We start from the raw sequence: 17,346 nt of genomic DNA, 5'->3' as shown, positions 1-17,346 counted from the left end.
TTTGAAATCTATTTTATTATTTAGTATTCAATATTAAAAATTTCTTATCAGAATTTATTATCAATAATCAAATATAAAATCAAACATATGAAAAATTGAATTCATCAGAATTATATTTATAAAAATGAATTATCTTTAAAAGATAGATAATTAAATATTATCAATAAATTATTACAACTTCAAATTGTAGATGGCAAATTACATTAAATATATAAACAATTAATTAATAAGTAAATTCAATTGTTTTAAAGATTTGAGACAAAAATAAAAAATGCTGGATTGTTTCAATTAAAAAGTATCCTTCTCTTGCAGTTACGACCATTTCCTAACAATTGATGAGAAAGATGTTTTATATAATTTCTAAGTTAAGGGCTCTATTGCTTATCATTAACTTCAGTTAAAATACATTAATAATACTTAAACTATTAAAAATTTCACTTTTGGTTTTGGCTTGCCTGAAGATTTTTGCTTTGATAATTTAAGTATAAAGATAGATGAAAAAATAATTAGCTGCCTAGTTAAAGAGAAACAGGAGGCAAAATTAGAATATCAAAATGCTCTAAGATAAGGTTATTAAAGATTTTAAATTCATTACTTTTTTTTTATGTTAATAAAGGAAAATTTTTTTACATAATTTAATAAATCATTTTTACGCTTACTTAATAATAAAATTAAGATTTATCTAGAAAAACTTAATATTGATAATATGCCCTTAAATTTATACTTTTATTGATAATTAATTTCATTATTTATTTTAAAAGGAAAAACAGCTGCACTAGGCTCATTTTAAGATTAGAGAGGGTACTTTTAAGTTTAAGTAGGAAATATTGAGAAAGATTAAGAATTCTTGATTTGCTTTAATTACATAGAATAATTAACTCTACAAGGTGAATATTACAATATGACTTTGCCATTTATAAAGAATGAAAATTAGTAAATTATGTTTTTAATTTTTTTTTTACAAATATTAATTGATTGATTTATTAGAATATCATTTGAGAATCTTAAAATAATTGGTGATATTTATGCATAAACTGAATAAGATTGTATTGTTTCAAATGAATTTAATAATTCTCAGTTTAATAATTTGGTTAGATTCACATAAGTTACAGCTTATCATACTGAAGTATTTGCATAGTTTTCTAAAGAAACATTAAAATAGATTTTCTTAAATGGATTGAATCTAGAATTTTTAAAGATCAAATATGATAAATAGAATGTCACTTTGCTTTCAAGCTATTAAAATGATTCTGAAATATCTCCATATTGTGTCTTACTCAATTTTGTACCTAATACTGCTTAAGTCAAAAAATAACTTTTTAGATAAGCCTAAAATGAAATAGGTAACTTTTAAAAAAATATCTAAAAATATGTGATTGATTTATTTCTTATATTTTTAAAGAATTAATGAAGGCAGAGTTTTTACTTCTTATTGATAGAAGTGGTTCTATGCAAGGTTCTAATATAGAAACAGCTAAATAGGCATTGATCTTCTTTTTGAAATCTCTCCCAGAAGGTTCTATCTACAATATCATATCATTTGGTACTGACTATACAGTAATGTATCCACAATCTGTTTAAGTTAATGATTAAAATTTACAAGATTCAATAGATAAAATTGAAAAATTCTAAGCAGATATGGGTCTTATATTTCTTAAGCTTTAAGGTATTTGATGTATAATCTATAGGACTAATATGGATTGAGAAAAAAGATTTACGTAATAACAGATGGAGAATTCGGAGATTCTTAATCAGGTTAATATTAATTTTAAAAATTATTTTTTTTAAAACTATTTTTTTGTTTACCTTTAGCATTAGAGGTAGTCAAGAAGAACAAACATAGGTGTGATATCAATGCACTGTGCATTGGCTTTTATGAATTTTTATATGCTAAATAAATTTTAAATGAAACAGGAGGTAATTTTTAGAAAGTAACTGATACCTCCTAAATTATTTCTTAAGTAATAATTTCTAAATTTGATACAATCAATTAAAATATATAAATAATATTAGGTAATTTAATTACTTAAAGACTCATTTGAAAACTTTAACAGCATATAAATGAGTATGACATCAGATCATGATGATTGCATAAATTGTATTGTTCCTCATCCTTAACAAATATGCTATATCGATACATCTAAAACTTTGAGATTTTATATTTTCTTAAATAGAAAGCTAGAAGAAGTGCAATAAATAAAATTTAAACTGACAACTACTTACTAAGGGAGCTAAAAAACAGAAGATGAGTATATTGTTGATATTAAAGACCAAATTTCAAACGAATTTGCACATATTCATAAGATGGGTTTATACTAGTTAATTAGATAAGTGATTATTAATTAGTAAAGAAAATGTGAAAATGTGTTTGATGATATTTCTAATGCCATGAAACTTTCTTAAGATAAGATGACAGAATTGCTCAAGAATGAAGCTATTAGGTATTTATATTTAGTATATTTTTTATTTTTAATATAAAAATATCAAATTATTAAGGTATTAAATCTTATGTGAGTATACTGCATTTGTAGGTAGTGAAAATTAAATTAAAAAAAAATGGTCTATAGGAGGAATATATGAAAATGATATTCATGAAATCTAAAAAGAATGTTTGTTTGCTTCTGAATGTTTTAATAACTTAAAAGAATAAATAAGAAGAGAAATAGATGAAATTGAAATGGAAATGGATATATGTTTGTGTCCAATAGAATAAAATAATGATACTTTTCTTCAAAAATTCACTCAAAAAAATTAGTAATTGGATAAAATAAAAAATAAAAGTAGAATTATAAATTCAAGTTATAAAAATCCAAGAAAATCTGATGGTAGTGGTTGTTGTGGAGGTTCAAGTAATAATTATAATTATTAAAATAAAAGTAGTAATAATATATCTTCGACTCACAGTTATTTTTAGTTATAAAATAAAATAAACAAAAATACAATTGGATATAATAATGGATAGATAGATAATTATTCAAAAGTAATATAACTTTAAAAAGTATCTGGGTTGTGGTCATATTCTGAAAATTTAATTGGGTTTCTGAATCTTAGTGTCGATTAAGTAAATCAACTAAATCCAATAAAAGATAATATTTAATAAAATCAAGATATTTGGATAACAATAGTAGTTACATATTGGCTTTAAAAATTCCATTAAAAATAATCAAATTAACATTAATATATTTTGCTGAAAGCTTACAAATAAATTGATAGATTTAAAAAATAAAATGATATTGAAGAACCAGTTATTCAACTAGAAAAGCTTTTTGAAAATTATTAATTATAGTAATAATGAATTAATTAATAAATAAAACTTATTTTAATTAATTTATGTACTTTTAGAATTTTAATAAAAATGATTTTAAATTACTTTTAATATTTTTTAAGTCTGTATTTTTATAAATTTACTTTAAGTATTTTAAAAAAAGCTTTTAGAAATAATAACAACTTTATAACTTACTATACATTATTTAGTCCAATAAAAAATTGCTTGAATTATAAAAAATCTTACTTTTTAATAAAATATTTAATAAAAATTAAAAACAATTATTAACACTTCAATTTGGGGAGCGTTGCGATTAATAGTTATTGGTTTTTATAAAATTTTTAATTAATATTCTTAAGCCAATTTAGGGTAGGGATTAAAAATGGGAATGGGGAGCTTTAATATATAAGGAACTACAGAATTTCATAAACTATTCTTTATTTTTTATAAGATAATCTTTCAAAAAGCAAATAATGATAATTCACTTTATTGTTTAAAAATTATATTTCCTTTCTTTGATTATTTATAAATTAAGTAAATTAGATATTAATGAAAATAAAGATAATAAATAGATATCTTATAAGAAAATAATGGATAAATTTAAGATTAGGTATTTTGAATATGATTAATTTTTTCAAAAATAGTTTGGAATCTATTTAATTAGTATTTAATATTAAAAATATTAAACCAGAATTTATCATCAATAATCAAATATAGAATCAAACATGTTAAAAATTGAATTAATCAGAATTATAATTATAATAATGGATACCAAAAGATAGATAGATAAATAAATACTATTAATAAATTACTTCAGCTTTAAATTATAGAAGGAAAATCATAAAAAAATATAAAAAATTAAAAAAAAATATTTATTCTCCTTAAATATTAGAGAAAAAAATAAAATATGATCAATTTTTTTGGTTAAAAGATATAATTCTATTGCCATTACGGCCGTTCCCAAAGAATTTATGAAACTGATATTTAATATAATTTCTAAGTTAAGGGATCTATTGCTTACCATTAACTTGAACTAAAATACATAAATAATACTTAAACCATCCAAAACTTCTCTTTTAGTTTTGATTTGTCTGAAGATTTTTGCTTTGATAATTTAAGTATAAAATTTGATGAAAAAATAATTAATTGCCTAGTTAAAGAGAAAGAGGAGGCAAAAGAAGAATATAAAAATGCTCTAAGATAAGGTATTAAGGATTTTAAATTGATTTTTATTTAGTCAAGGGAAAATTTTTTACATAATTTAATAAAGTATGTTTATACTTATTTGATAATAAAATTAAAATTTATTTAGAAATTCCTAATATTAATTATATGTCATTAAATTAATAGATGCACTGATAATTAATTTTACTTTTTATATTAAAAGGGAAATCTGCTGCACTAGGCTCTTTTTAAGGTTAGAGAGGGAGCTTTTTAGTTGAAGTAGGAAATATAAAGAATGGTTAAGAATTCTTGATTTGCTTTAACTGTATAGAATAATTAACTCTTCAAGGTGAATATTACAATATGACTTTACCATTTATATAGAATAAAAATTAGTAAATTAAATTTTTAATTTTATTTTTGACAAATATTAATTGATTAATTTATTAGAATATCATTTGAGAATCTTAAAATAATTGGTGATATTTGTGCATAGACTAAATAAGATTGCATTGTTTCAAATGAATTTAATAATTCTCAGTTTAATTAATTGGTCAAATTCACATAAGTAGCAGCTTATCATACTGAAATATTTGCATAGTTTTCTAAAGAAACATTAAAATGCATTTTCTAAAATGGATTTAATTTAGAGTTCTTAAGAATCAAATATGATAAATAGAATGTCACTTTACTTTCAAACTATTAAAATGATTCTGAAATATCTCCATATTGTGTCTTACTCAATTTTGTACCTAATATTGTTTAAGTCAAAAAATCACTTTTAATATAAGCCTAAAATGAAAAAGGTAACTTTTGTGAATCCCTAAGAATATTGATTGATTTATTTAAATTTCTTATATTTTTAAAGAATTAATGAAGTCAGAGTTTTTACTTCTTATTGATAGAAGTGGTTCTATGGCAGGCTCTAATATCGAAACAGCTAAATAGGCATTGATCTTCTTTTTGAAATCTCTCCCAGAAGGCTCTATTTACAATATCATATCTTTTGGTTATGACTATACAGTAATGTATACACAATCTGTATAATTTAACGATTAAAATTTGCAAGATTCAATAGATAAAATTGAAAAATTCTAAGCAGATATGGGTGGTACTAAGATCTCTCAAGCTTTAAAATATTTGATGTATAATCTATAGGATTAATATGGATTGAGAAAAAAGATTTACATAATAACAGATGGAGAATTCCAAGATTATTTGCAAGGTTTATATTTATTTTAAAAATTATTTTTTAAAAACTATTTTTTTGTTATCTTTAGCTTTAGAGATAGTAAAGAAGAACAAACTTAGATGTGATATCAATGCACTATGCATTGGCTCATACGAATTTTTATATGCTAAATAAATTTTAAATGAAACAGGAGGTTATTTTTAGTAAGTAACTGAAACCACTTAAATAATTTCTAAAGTAATAATTTCTAAATTTGATACAATCAATTAAAAATTTTTAAATAATATTAGGTAATTTAATTACTTAAAGACTCATTTGAAAACTTTAACAGCATATAAATGAGTCTGACATCAGATCATGATGATAGCATAAATTGTATTGTTCCTCATCCATAACAAATTTGCTATATCGATACATCTAAAACTTTGAGATTTTATATTTTCTTAAATAGAAAGCTAGAAGAAGTGTAACAAATAAAATTTAAACTGATAACTACTTACTAAGGCAGCTAGAAAACAGAAGATGAGTATGTTGTTGATATTAAAGACCAAATTTCAAACGAATTTGCACATATTCATAAGATGGGTCTTTACCAGTTAATTAGATAAGTGATTATTAATAAGTAAAGAAAATGCGAAAATGTGTTTGATGATATTTCTAATGCCATGAAACTTTCTTAAGATAAGATGACAGAATTGCTCAAGAATGAAGCTATTAGGTATTTATATTTAGTAAATTATTTATATTTAATATAAAAATATCAAATTATTTAGGTATTAAATCTTATGTGAATATACTGCATTTGTAGGTAGTGAATATTAAATATAAGAAAAAGCTATTAAATAAGAAAGATATGATTATAACAATTAAAATATTACTATACCCAGTATAACTTTGAGTGCATAAAGTAATAGATATTTAAAAAAGTCATCTGCAGGTTGTTGTGGAGGTGGAAGTTATAGCTACTAAAATAAAAGTAGTAATTATATATCTTAGACTCCCAGCGATATTTCATAAAATAAAACAAATGAAGATACAATTAGATATAATAATGGATAGATAGATAATTATTCAAAAGTAATATAACTTTAAAAAGCATCTGGGTTGTGGTAATATTCTGAGAATTTAATTGGGCTTCTTAATCTTAGTGCTGATTAAGTAAATCAACTAAATCCAATAAAAGATACCATTTAATAAAATCAAGACATTTGGATGACAATAGTAGTTGCATATTGGCTGTAAAAATTCCACTAAAAATAATCAAATTAGCATCAATATATTTTGCTGAAAGCTTACAAATAAATAGATAGATTTAAAAAATAAAATGATATTGAAGAACCAACTATTTAACTAGATAAGCTTTTTGAAAATTATTAATTATAAAAATCATGAATTTATGAATGAATAAATTAAAATTTATTTTTTTTATTAACTTTACATATATTTTAATAAAAATATTTTATTGTACAATTCATGTTTTTTAATTTTTTAATTTTATCAAAAATAAATAATATGAAATATTTTTTAAAGATTTAATTTTTTTTACTATCTATTTAATCATAAAAATTAATAGAAAATTTTAGTCCCATATATCTGCTACATATCTCTCATTCAAAATCAGACCCTAAAAATTTAAATTAAATTTATTTATTACAAAATTTCCTTTTTTATAAGATAAAAATTCAACATAATTCCTAAAATATTCTTTAATTTTAAATGAATATTTTCCAAAAAGCAAATGATAATTCACTTTAAAACTTAAAAAGAACATTTATTTCTCTTGATTATTTATTAAAATGAATTAGATATTAATATATATAAATAAAGATAATAAATAAATATTTAACAAAAAATAAATAAAATAATTTAAGATAAATTTGAGATTATATAATTTAAAAAAATATTAATTTTTTCAAAGATAGTTAGGAATATATTTAATTAGTATTTAATATTAAAAATATTTAATCAGAATTTATAATCAAAAATCAAATATAGAATAAAACATCTTTAAAATTTAATTAATCAGAATTTTAATAATGAAAGTGAATATTAAATGAAAGACAAATATATAAATAGATACTATCAATAAATAAAAATAGCTTTAAATTGTAGAAGACAAACAACATTAATATTTAAATATTAAAAAATAAGTATATTTACTTTCTTTAAATATTTTAGACGATATATTAATATTAATTAATGTATTTAAACAAAAAGAATAAATAATATCTTACAAGAAAATAAAGGATTAAATTTGAGATTAGATTATTTGAAAAAATGTTATTTATTCTCAAATTTAATATTAAAAGTATTTAACCAGAATTTATCATCAATAATCAAATAAAAAATCAAACAATTTAAAAATTGAATTAATCAGAATTATAATTATAAAAGTGAATATCAAAAGATTAATAGATAAATAAATACTATTAATAAATTATTACATCTTTAAATTGTTTAAGGCAAATTACGTTAAAATAATAAAAAATAAAAAATAAGTAAATTTACTTGATTAAATATTTGAGAATAACATAAAAAATGCTCGAGTGCTTTAATTCAAAGGTGTAATTTTATTGCCATTACGGCCATTCCCAAAGAATTTATGAGACTGATATTTAATATAATTTCTAAGTTAAGGGATCTATTGCTTAGCATTAACTTTAGCTAAAATACTTAAATAATACTTAAACCATTCAAAATTTCACTTTTAGTTTTGATTTGTCTGAAGATTTTTGCTTTGATAATTTAAGTATAAAGATTGATGAAAAGATAATTAACTGTCTAGTTAAAGAGAAGGAGGAAGCAAAAGAAGAATATAAAAATGCTTTAAGATAAGGTATTAAGGATTATAAATTGGTTTTTTATTTAGACAAAGAAAAATCTTTTACATAATTTAATAAACATATTTAAGCTTATTTGATAATCAAATTAAATTTATTTAGAAATTCCTAATATTTATTATCTGTCCTTAAATTTATATATTTATAGATAATTAATTTCATTTTTTATTTTAAAAGGAAAAACTGCTGCATTAGGCTCTTTTTAAGGTTAGAGAGGGAACTTTTAAGTTTAAGTAGGAAATATAGAGAATGATTAAGAATTCTTGATTTGCTTCAACTGTATAGAATAATTAACTTTTCAAGGTGAATATTACAAAATGACTTTACCATTTAGATCCAGTGAAAATTAGTAATTTAAATTTTTAATTTTATCTTTAGAAATATAAATTGATTGATTTATTAGAATATTATTTGAGAATCTTAAAATAATTGGTGATATTTATGCATAGACTGAATAAGATTGCATTGTTTTAAATGAATTTAATATTTATCAGTTTAATAAATTGGTTAAATTCACATAAGTAACAGCTTATCATACTGAAATACTTGCATAATTTTCTAAGGATACATTAAAATCCATTTTCTAAAATGGATTAAATCTAGAATTTTTAAAAATCAAATATGATAAATAGAATGTCACTTTGCTTTCAAGCTATTAAAACGATTCTGAAATATCTCCATATTGTGTCTTACTCAATTTTGTACCTAATATTGCTTAAGTCAAAAAATAACTTTTTAGATAAGCCTAAAATGAAATTGGTAACTTTTATTTAAATATCTAAAAATATTGATGATTTATTTCTTATATATTTAAAGAATTAATGAAGGCAGAGTTTTTACTTCTTATTGATAGAAGCGGTTCTATGGTAGGCTCTAATATAGAAACAGCTAAATAGGCATTGATCTTCTTTTTGAAATCTCTCCCAGAAGGTTCTATCTACAATATCATATCATTTGGTACTAACTATACAGTAATGTATCCACAATCTGTTTAAGTTAATGATTAAAATTTACAAGATTCAATAGATAAAATTGAAAAATTCTAAGCAAATATGGGTGGTACTAATATTTCTTAAGCTTTAAAATATTTGATGTATAATCTATAGGACTAATATGGATTGAGAAAAAAGATTTACATAATAACAGATGGAGAATTCCAAGATTATTAACCAGGTTAATATTAATATTAAAAAATATATTTTTTAAAACTATTTTTTTGTTTATCCTTAGCTTTAGAAATAGTCAAAAAGAACAAATTCAAATGTGATATTAACGCACTATGCATTGGCTCTTACGAATTTTTATATGCTACATAAATTTTAAATGAAACGGGTGGTAATTTTTAGAAAGTAACTGATACCTCCTAAATTATTTCTTAAGTAATAATTTTTAAAATTTGATAAAATCAACAAAAATATATAAATGACACTAGGTAATTTAATTACTTAAAGACTCATTTGAAAATTTCAATGGTGTATAAATGAGTCTGATATCAGATCATGATGATAGCATAAATTGTATTGTTCCTGATCCTTAGCAAATATGCTATATCGATACATCTAAAACTTTGAGATTTTATATTTTCTTAAATAGAAAGCTAGAAGAAGTGCAATAAATAAAATTTAAACTGATAACTACTTACTAAGGTAGCTAGAAAACAGAAGATGAGTATATTGTTGATATTAAAGACCAAATTTCAAACGAATTTGCACATATTCATAAGATGGGTCTATATCAGTTAATTAGATAAGTGATTATTAATTAGTAAAGAAAATGTGAAAATGTGTTTGATGACATTTCTAATGCCATGAAACCTTCTTAAGATAAGATGATAGAATTGCTCAAGAATGAAGCTATCAGGTATTTATATTTAGTAAATTTTTTATTTTTAATATAAAAATATCAAATTATTAAGGTATTAAATCTTATGTGAGTATACTGCATTTATAGGTAGTGAATATTAACTATAAGAAGAAGTCATTGAAGGAAAAAGAGATGATATAGAATATTTGATATATTAAAGTAATTTAAATATTTCTAAAGCATCAAAATGTTTATCAATCGCAAGAAACACACACTAAAAAGCAAGTTGTTGTGGAGGTGGTAGTTATAGTTATTAAAATAAAAGCAGTAATTATATATCTTAGACTCCCAGTAATATTTTGTTATAAAATAAAACAAATGAAGATACAACTAGATATAATAATGGATAGATAGATAATTATTCAAAAGTAATACAACTTTAAAAAGCATCTGGGTTGTGGTAATATTCTGAGAATTTAATTGGGCTTCTTGATCTTAGTGCGGATTAAGTAAATCAACTAAATCCAATAAAAGATACCATTTAATAAAATCAAGACATTTGGATGACAATAGTAGTTACATATTGGCTGTAAAAATTCCACTAAAAATTATCAAATTAACATCAATATATTTTGCTGAAAGCTTACAAATAAATTGATAGATTTAAAAAATAAAATGATATTGAAGAACCAGTTATTCAACTAGAAAAGCTTTTTGAAAACTATTAATTATTAAAATCATGAATTAATGAATAATTTAAAATTTATTTTTGTAAACTGCTTTACTAAGAATTTTAATAAATTTAGTTAAAAATAATTTTAATGTTTTTTATAATTTTTATATTAATTTAAACAATTTTATATTTGTATAAATTAAATAAAAATATTTTAAACAATTTTGTAGAAATTCTAATTAAAAATAAATTAACAAAATTTCATCCAATAAAAAATTCTTTGAATGAGTATTAAAGAAAGAAATTAATATGGTAATTGAAAAATTAATTTACGAATGAAAAATGAAAGGATTATTTACTTTTGTTAATGAAGGATTATATTAGCTAAATTAAAAATTAAATAAATTAAATTCTCTTAGTTTTAAAAGTATTAAAATAATAGATTATTTTTTATTTTGACATGTAATGAAATATTTTAACTTCAAGCATTTTATATAATAAGACGAGCTATAGTCAATTAAATTAAAAGAATTTAGTTTATTTATAAAAATAACACAAATATAGAATTAAAATAATCTATTTTATTTTTAAGATTATAAAAATGTATTGCAGAAAAATTAAATTGCAAAAAAATTAAATTTTTAAGTTAAATATTTTTTCATTTTTAAGATTATAAAAATAAGTTGTAGATATATTAAATTGTTATCAAATTAATATTTAAGTTAAATATTTTTTGATTTGTAAAGATTTGTGATGTCACTTTCTATTATTTCACTTTTATATGAAATTAATTGAATGTATTATTTTTAAATTTATTTTGTAAATTTGTAATGGTGATGATTAAAGCACAATATAATTTCTATCCTAATAATAATAATTTGACTGAAGAGACTCAATAAATAGCAAATTGTAAATAGAATTTGATATAATAAAAATTAGGCGTTAAAAAATAGAAAGCAATAAACATCCTAAAATAAATGAATGAAAAAATTGATAAATAAATAAATAAGTAATGCAGATTGTTTTTTCAGCAAAAAGGTTGATAAATCTTAGATGGTAATAAATATTAGATTTAAAATTAATTCACTGAAAATAATTATCATTTAATAATAAGATTAATTAAAAAAGGAAGTAATTAATAGGAAATTTCAAATAAGATTGCAAGCAAATTTTTCTTATTAAATAACAAAAATTAATTTAAGAAAGGTTTAATAATATATAGATTGTTGTTAGAGTTAGATAGATAGATATTAATTAACATATTCAAAACAAAGAAATTATACTTCTAAAGTTTGACCATAATTATGATATAAAATAATCAACACTAATAGATGTTTGCTCCTATAAAGTAAGCTGCTTAGTAAACTTCTATTGGTTTAATGAATAGCATAGAGGATTGCAAAATTATAGATTTTGGATTTTTAAATTCTTACAGGAGTGAGAAAGAAAACAACAAAACAAATAAGAATGGAGCAATTACTCCTAATAGATTGTAAACTTCTTAATAGAATATTATAGGATTTACTCCTAATGCAAAAAATGAATTAGCAACTCTATCAGGAAATACTAGAATATCAAATAATAATTATTAAATACTTACTCCATAGAATTTTACTTCAGCCACTATTAAAAATAGTATTGATCAGCTCTCATCAGTTAGAGCAGTTCGATTCGATGCTGATAATTAGGATGAAAAAAAGTAAAGCGCTATAAATTCTTCTGCCTCTCCAATTTAAGTACGAGCTTCTTAAAATTTTCGTATTAGCTAAAATGATGCAAAGCCTGTTTACTATGAAAACGGGAGTCCAAACAAAAATAGTATGAGTGATATTTCGATAAAGATATTGAATGAAATCCTAAATTCACCAATGTCTGCCAAACAAAGCTCTAAATAAAATAGAATTTCTCAATAACTGCAGTCTTCTACTTAGGGTTTAAGCAGAAAGAAGAGTCCTTAAAAAAGCAAGAGCCCATTAAATAGCTCAAGAGGAGGCCATTTAAATAATTAACTAAATTCAAGTTACAACACTCATGATTTAGTTTAAGTAAAGTAGTAAAGAAACGGAGGAAATACTTCTAGAGATGATTCATAAAAGTAAGTTAGAAACTCATAAGAGTTGTATCAAAATGCTGCAGCTTCTCCCTAAGTAGAACTTTAGCAAATCGTAGATAAAATAAAAGAAAAAAAGAATCTGATTGAAGGTAAAAAATCGGAGCTTGAGTTTATCATGGCAAAAATATCTAATTAGATAAATGCTTGCAAGTAAACATAATTTAATCAATTTAATAACAGCCAAGAATAAATTCAAATATATGATGGGCTTATTAGCAATTAAAACAAAACAAAAATAGTTGATTTACTTCCTATTTTCAACTTTAAATTTAAAAATTTTTAAGACTTTACAACCAGTTTTTTATTTAAAGTACAAATTTAAAGAAAATGAAATAAATCAGTTTAATTTATTTAAAATTAATGCTTTTTCATATTTAAAAAAATAGGATTAATTCTATAATTGAAAATGCTCTAGTGGCTAAATGTGGGGAAAATAAAAAAAAAATAGACCAAATATCAATTAGCTAGGTTTAAGAAAAGAAAGAAATAGCTAAAATGGAAGAAATGTGTGGAAAGCATAAACATAGAATAACAAATTTACAATCTAAACTTGAAATGTATAAAAAAATCAATTTATATTTCAAATCAATATTTTTGATTAAAAAAACTAAATTTTATATTTTAATTATAGAATAAAATAACAAGAGCAACGCTATCACATTCTAAAGGAAAAGAAAGTTAAGGAAGTGAAAGAGGAGTTTCAAAAAAAGAACTCTCAAATGACTCATATGTTTAACGAAGTATCTTAGCAATATTAGGAGTTTGTAGAAAATTTAGAGCAAATAAAAGAAAATTACAATATTGTAAAATATTAACTTGCTATTAATGCTTTTATTTATTTATTTACATTTTAATTTTAAAGGATCTTGAAACAAAAGCCTTTTTAAAGGAAGATCTCAACGGAAAACTTATTTAGAGGGCAGAATTAGTTGCTTAGAAGGAGGATTTAGATTAAATTTTTGAATAGTTTATTAATCAATATCCTGAGGAATATGAGTACATCAATGAGGCTTATAAGATTGACGTTACTATTAATGAAATTTAGAGAGCTCTTGAAAATTAGAAAAACGAGTAAACAAAATTTTCACATTAAATAGGAAATATTTTTAGCAAATTGAAAGAAAAAGAATCGTACTTCAATCACTACAGCTCAAAATTAGAAGATTTGGGAGAGCTCATCAAAAAAGAAAAATGTTGCTCTACTTAAACACTAGAATAAGCAGAATAAATAATTAATAAAATAAGCTAGAATAATAAGCTGCCTGATCTTGAAATTATGTGCTGCAATTTCATAATGATGCTTTAAGGAGAGTTCTATAATTAGAATGGGCCAGCAATTCAGTAAATCGTACAAGGAATAAGATACCAATAAAGTATAAATTTAATCAAAATAATTCTACTAAATAAGAAAAAATTAATTAATTTTTCAACTATTCATAAATTTTTAATTATTAATTTTTATTTATCTATTTAAAATATTAAGGTGGTCTTACATTACATAGGCTTATAGATTACTTCAAGCAAACTTATCTTAGTAATTTATTTAAGGATTAAGATATGTACCTTGAGGCCACAAATAATCTCTTCAACAGTCTCATTTAACTTGAAGAAATAAATGAAAAGTATTACAATGAAGAGCAAGAAATAGTTCAATTAATACAAAAATATAGCATTGAATTAGAATCTCTCAAAAAAGAATTGAGCTCTGCTTAATCGAGAATCGAATACCTATAGTAATAAATATTAAACGATTCTGAGTTACTTAAAAAGTCTGAGTAGTCTAAAATGGTACTTAATGAAAATTTAAAAATCCCTGTTAAAAAGAGCGCTTAAATTGTATTTTAGCAGTATTGTGACAAGTAAAAAGAACAATTCGAGTAAATTGCCAACGAGCATGGAGAAGAGTAAGTTGAAAATTTAATGAAAGATCACAGTGACTAATTCTTATATTTAATGACACTATAATAACAAGTAAAGCTTAGAAAAAAATTTATATCCTGTTTAATTTGACTTGTTTTTTTATAATTTAGGAAAGAATGTAAAGAATGAAAGATATCAAAGAAGAAAAAATGTAATTAGAAAAAAGCATTACAGAAAACATAAACATTGTTGAATCTGAAATTCTGCCTAAATTGAAAGCTTTAGTCTAAGATTTAGTTCATTCTAAAATGTAGCTTGATATGATGCACAATGACCTTGAAAACTACAAAGAAGCCAAATACAAAGTTGAAGAAGACATGAAACTTCTAGAAAAGTGTCTTAACCAAAAAGTAAATGAAATAGAATAGGTAATTTTCTATATTTCTTTAGCTTATTAAGATCTAACAAAAAATGTTTAAAATAGAATCTAAAACAGTAATTTGCTGATGTCATTGGAAAATCTGAAGCTATAGAAGGCGAGCTTAATCAAGAAATAGCCTAATTAAAGGAATAAACCTAATAAATTGAAAAAGTTAAATAAAGTATTGAATCTCACCGTTAACTGGTAAAAAAATAATAAATTTTTAATAATTAAAGAAACAAATCAGAAATTTAATTGAAAATTTTTCTTTTTCAAAAATCAAGATTTAAATTAACATTTCTTTTATTTAAAAAAATATACAAAAACTGAAAAACACTTAAAGCTATTTATTTGTGTCTTGATTGATTTCATTTTTATAGAAAAATTAAATTTATATAAAATTATTTTAAAATGAATTCAGGAACAGACTTTGAGAGATGAAATTTCTAAATTATAATAGAAGAAGAAGCTAATAGATGATCTAAAATCTTAAACAACAACTGTTTAATAGGAAACATGTAGGAGAGAACTAGAAATAGCTGAGCTAGAAAAGTAAATAGCTAAGTTAGAAGTTAGAAAACTTGTCCTAGAAAATGCATCTGATTTAGCAGATTAACAAATATAAGAGCAAAAATAATCACCTATTTAATAAGGCTTTTAACATTCAAAAAATAATAATAATTATTATCACCAAAACTAAAAGTCTCATTCTAAATCTTATTTAATGCCTAATGATGGACCTTATAATTGTTTAAATAACTAATAGTAGTAGTAATAGTAGTAACCTAAAAACATTTACATAAACTATTCATCCTAAGGAATGGTAGCTCCGACTAGGGTATCTGCTCAAACAGCATTTTCAAGCAAAGGATTTATTGATTATTCTACTGCTCAACAAACTCCAAGTATTGTCTCCAATGCTTCTATTAGTTCTAACCAATAATATACCCCAAACACTAATCCCATGAAGCAAAGCGACTTAATTAGTACAAGTTTATAAAATATTTAATAATATAGTCCTTTGAATTCATAAAGAGAAATTCCTTTAAATTCTTCTAAAACACCCAGTTCTTCAGCATCCTCATCTTAAAATATGACTAATTAATCAATATCTTCAAATAGTTATAGCATAAACTAATATAATCCTTAGCATAGTTAATAATCTTTCCTTTAATAATACCAAAGTGCTTCTCCCATAATGAACTAAAACGTAATGCAGCAATAGTCTCAACTATAACAAATTCAACATAATACCATTAAAAACTCTCTATCTAATTAAAATTTAAAACAATAAATCTAAATGCCACTTAATTAATAAAACAATTACCATTAAGCGTAAAATAGCTGCGGAGCTGACTTATCACTAATAAATAAAGGATTATAGCAAAGAATAAATAATATAGCCAATAGCAGCAACCAAAATATCCTTATAAATAACTAAAGAAGTTCTTAAAGTAAGAGTCCATTCGGATCTCCAAGAGATAAGGTGATTTATTATCCTAATACTTGTAGGACTTCTTACACCTAGTAAACTGCTCCTTTTTGCTCTAACACTAATGTTGCAGCCAGTTACAACAACAAGAATAATTAAAACAGTCCAAAAATAAAAGGCACATGGAAATGAAATAAATAATTTTTATTTTCGTTTTATTCAAAAAATATAAAAAAAAACTAATAGTTTTATTTATCTTTTTAGATAGTCCTTTTAGTATAGTAAATAAAATTATATTAATATATTATATGTATATAAATAGAATATTTGTTAATATTAAATTATTTTTTTTAAAGGTGTTCGAAGTAACTTAATTATTTTAAATTTAAATTATAATATATAGTAGAATATGTATTAATATTAAATTCTTTGCTTAATATAACTATTTTAGTATCACAATTACTTTGATTAAAAATTTTTTATTTTTTTGTTAATCAGGTTCTAAACCTGTTTCAATACCTGTTTTTTATTATTTTTAATTTTCTTTAAATTTTTAAAATAATATTTATTATTCTATTTAATA

General features: G+C 22.0%; 4 protein-coding genes across 4 annotated transcripts; all 4 read left to right on the top strand. All coding sequences in view use genetic code 6, as the record gives it.

The window, feature by feature from the left end:
- Positions 1 to 271: 271 nt before the first annotated feature.
- On the top strand, positions 272 to 3,024 carry TTHERM_00637270 (von willebrand factor type A domain protein; the record flags this gene model as incomplete). The annotated part of the gene is made up of 9 exons (XM_001032388.3): positions 272 to 569; positions 762 to 933; positions 988 to 1,343; positions 1,403 to 1,666; positions 1,729 to 1,755; positions 1,813 to 1,961; positions 2,014 to 2,441; positions 2,497 to 2,849; positions 2,963 to 3,024. 9 exons carry the CDS (start codon positions 272 to 274, stop codon positions 3,022 to 3,024), a joined length of 2,109 nt encoding a protein of 702 aa, XP_001032388.3.
- A 1,148-nt stretch (positions 3,025 to 4,172) lies between these two features.
- TTHERM_00637269 (type A von willebrand factor domain protein) lies at positions 4,173 to 7,013 on the top strand (the record flags this gene model as incomplete). The annotated part of the gene is made up of 7 exons (XM_001471451.2): positions 4,173 to 4,470; positions 4,653 to 4,824; positions 4,880 to 5,235; positions 5,298 to 5,654; positions 5,710 to 5,858; positions 5,912 to 6,339; positions 6,395 to 7,013. 7 exons carry the CDS (start codon positions 4,173 to 4,175, stop codon positions 7,011 to 7,013), a joined length of 2,379 nt encoding a protein of 792 aa, XP_001471501.1.
- Positions 7,014 to 8,159: 1,146 nt separating this feature from the next.
- Positions 8,160 to 11,007, top strand: TTHERM_00637260 (type A von willebrand factor domain protein; the record flags this gene model as incomplete). Its single annotated transcript, XM_001032387.3, has 7 exons — positions 8,160 to 8,457; positions 8,639 to 8,810; positions 8,865 to 9,220; positions 9,278 to 9,634; positions 9,692 to 9,840; positions 9,894 to 10,321; positions 10,377 to 11,007. The coding sequence occupies 7 exons, from the start codon at positions 8,160 to 8,162 to the stop codon at positions 11,005 to 11,007; spliced, it is 2,391 nt and encodes a 796-aa protein (XP_001032387.2).
- Positions 11,008 to 12,064: 1,057 nt separating this feature from the next.
- On the top strand, positions 12,065 to 16,955 carry TTHERM_00637259 (filamin-A-interacting protein, putative; the record flags this gene model as incomplete). The annotated part of the gene is made up of 8 exons (XM_001471450.2): positions 12,065 to 13,200; positions 13,437 to 13,607; positions 13,682 to 13,853; positions 13,913 to 14,423; positions 14,534 to 15,021; positions 15,081 to 15,338; positions 15,395 to 15,535; positions 15,753 to 16,955. Exons 1-8 carry the CDS (start codon positions 12,242 to 12,244, stop codon positions 16,953 to 16,955), a joined length of 3,903 nt encoding a protein of 1,300 aa, XP_001471500.2. The 5' UTR covers positions 12,065 to 12,241.
- Positions 16,956 to 17,346: the final 391 nt, after the last annotated feature.

Source organism: Tetrahymena thermophila (genome assembly GCF_000189635.1).
Source record: "Tetrahymena thermophila SB210 genomic scaffold scf_8254528, whole genome shotgun sequence".
Taxonomy (NCBI): Eukaryota; Ciliophora; class Oligohymenophorea; order Hymenostomatida; family Tetrahymenidae; genus Tetrahymena; species Tetrahymena thermophila.
The sequence above is the reverse complement of the archived record's forward strand: the minus strand, read 5'-3'. Positions and strand labels throughout refer to the sequence as shown.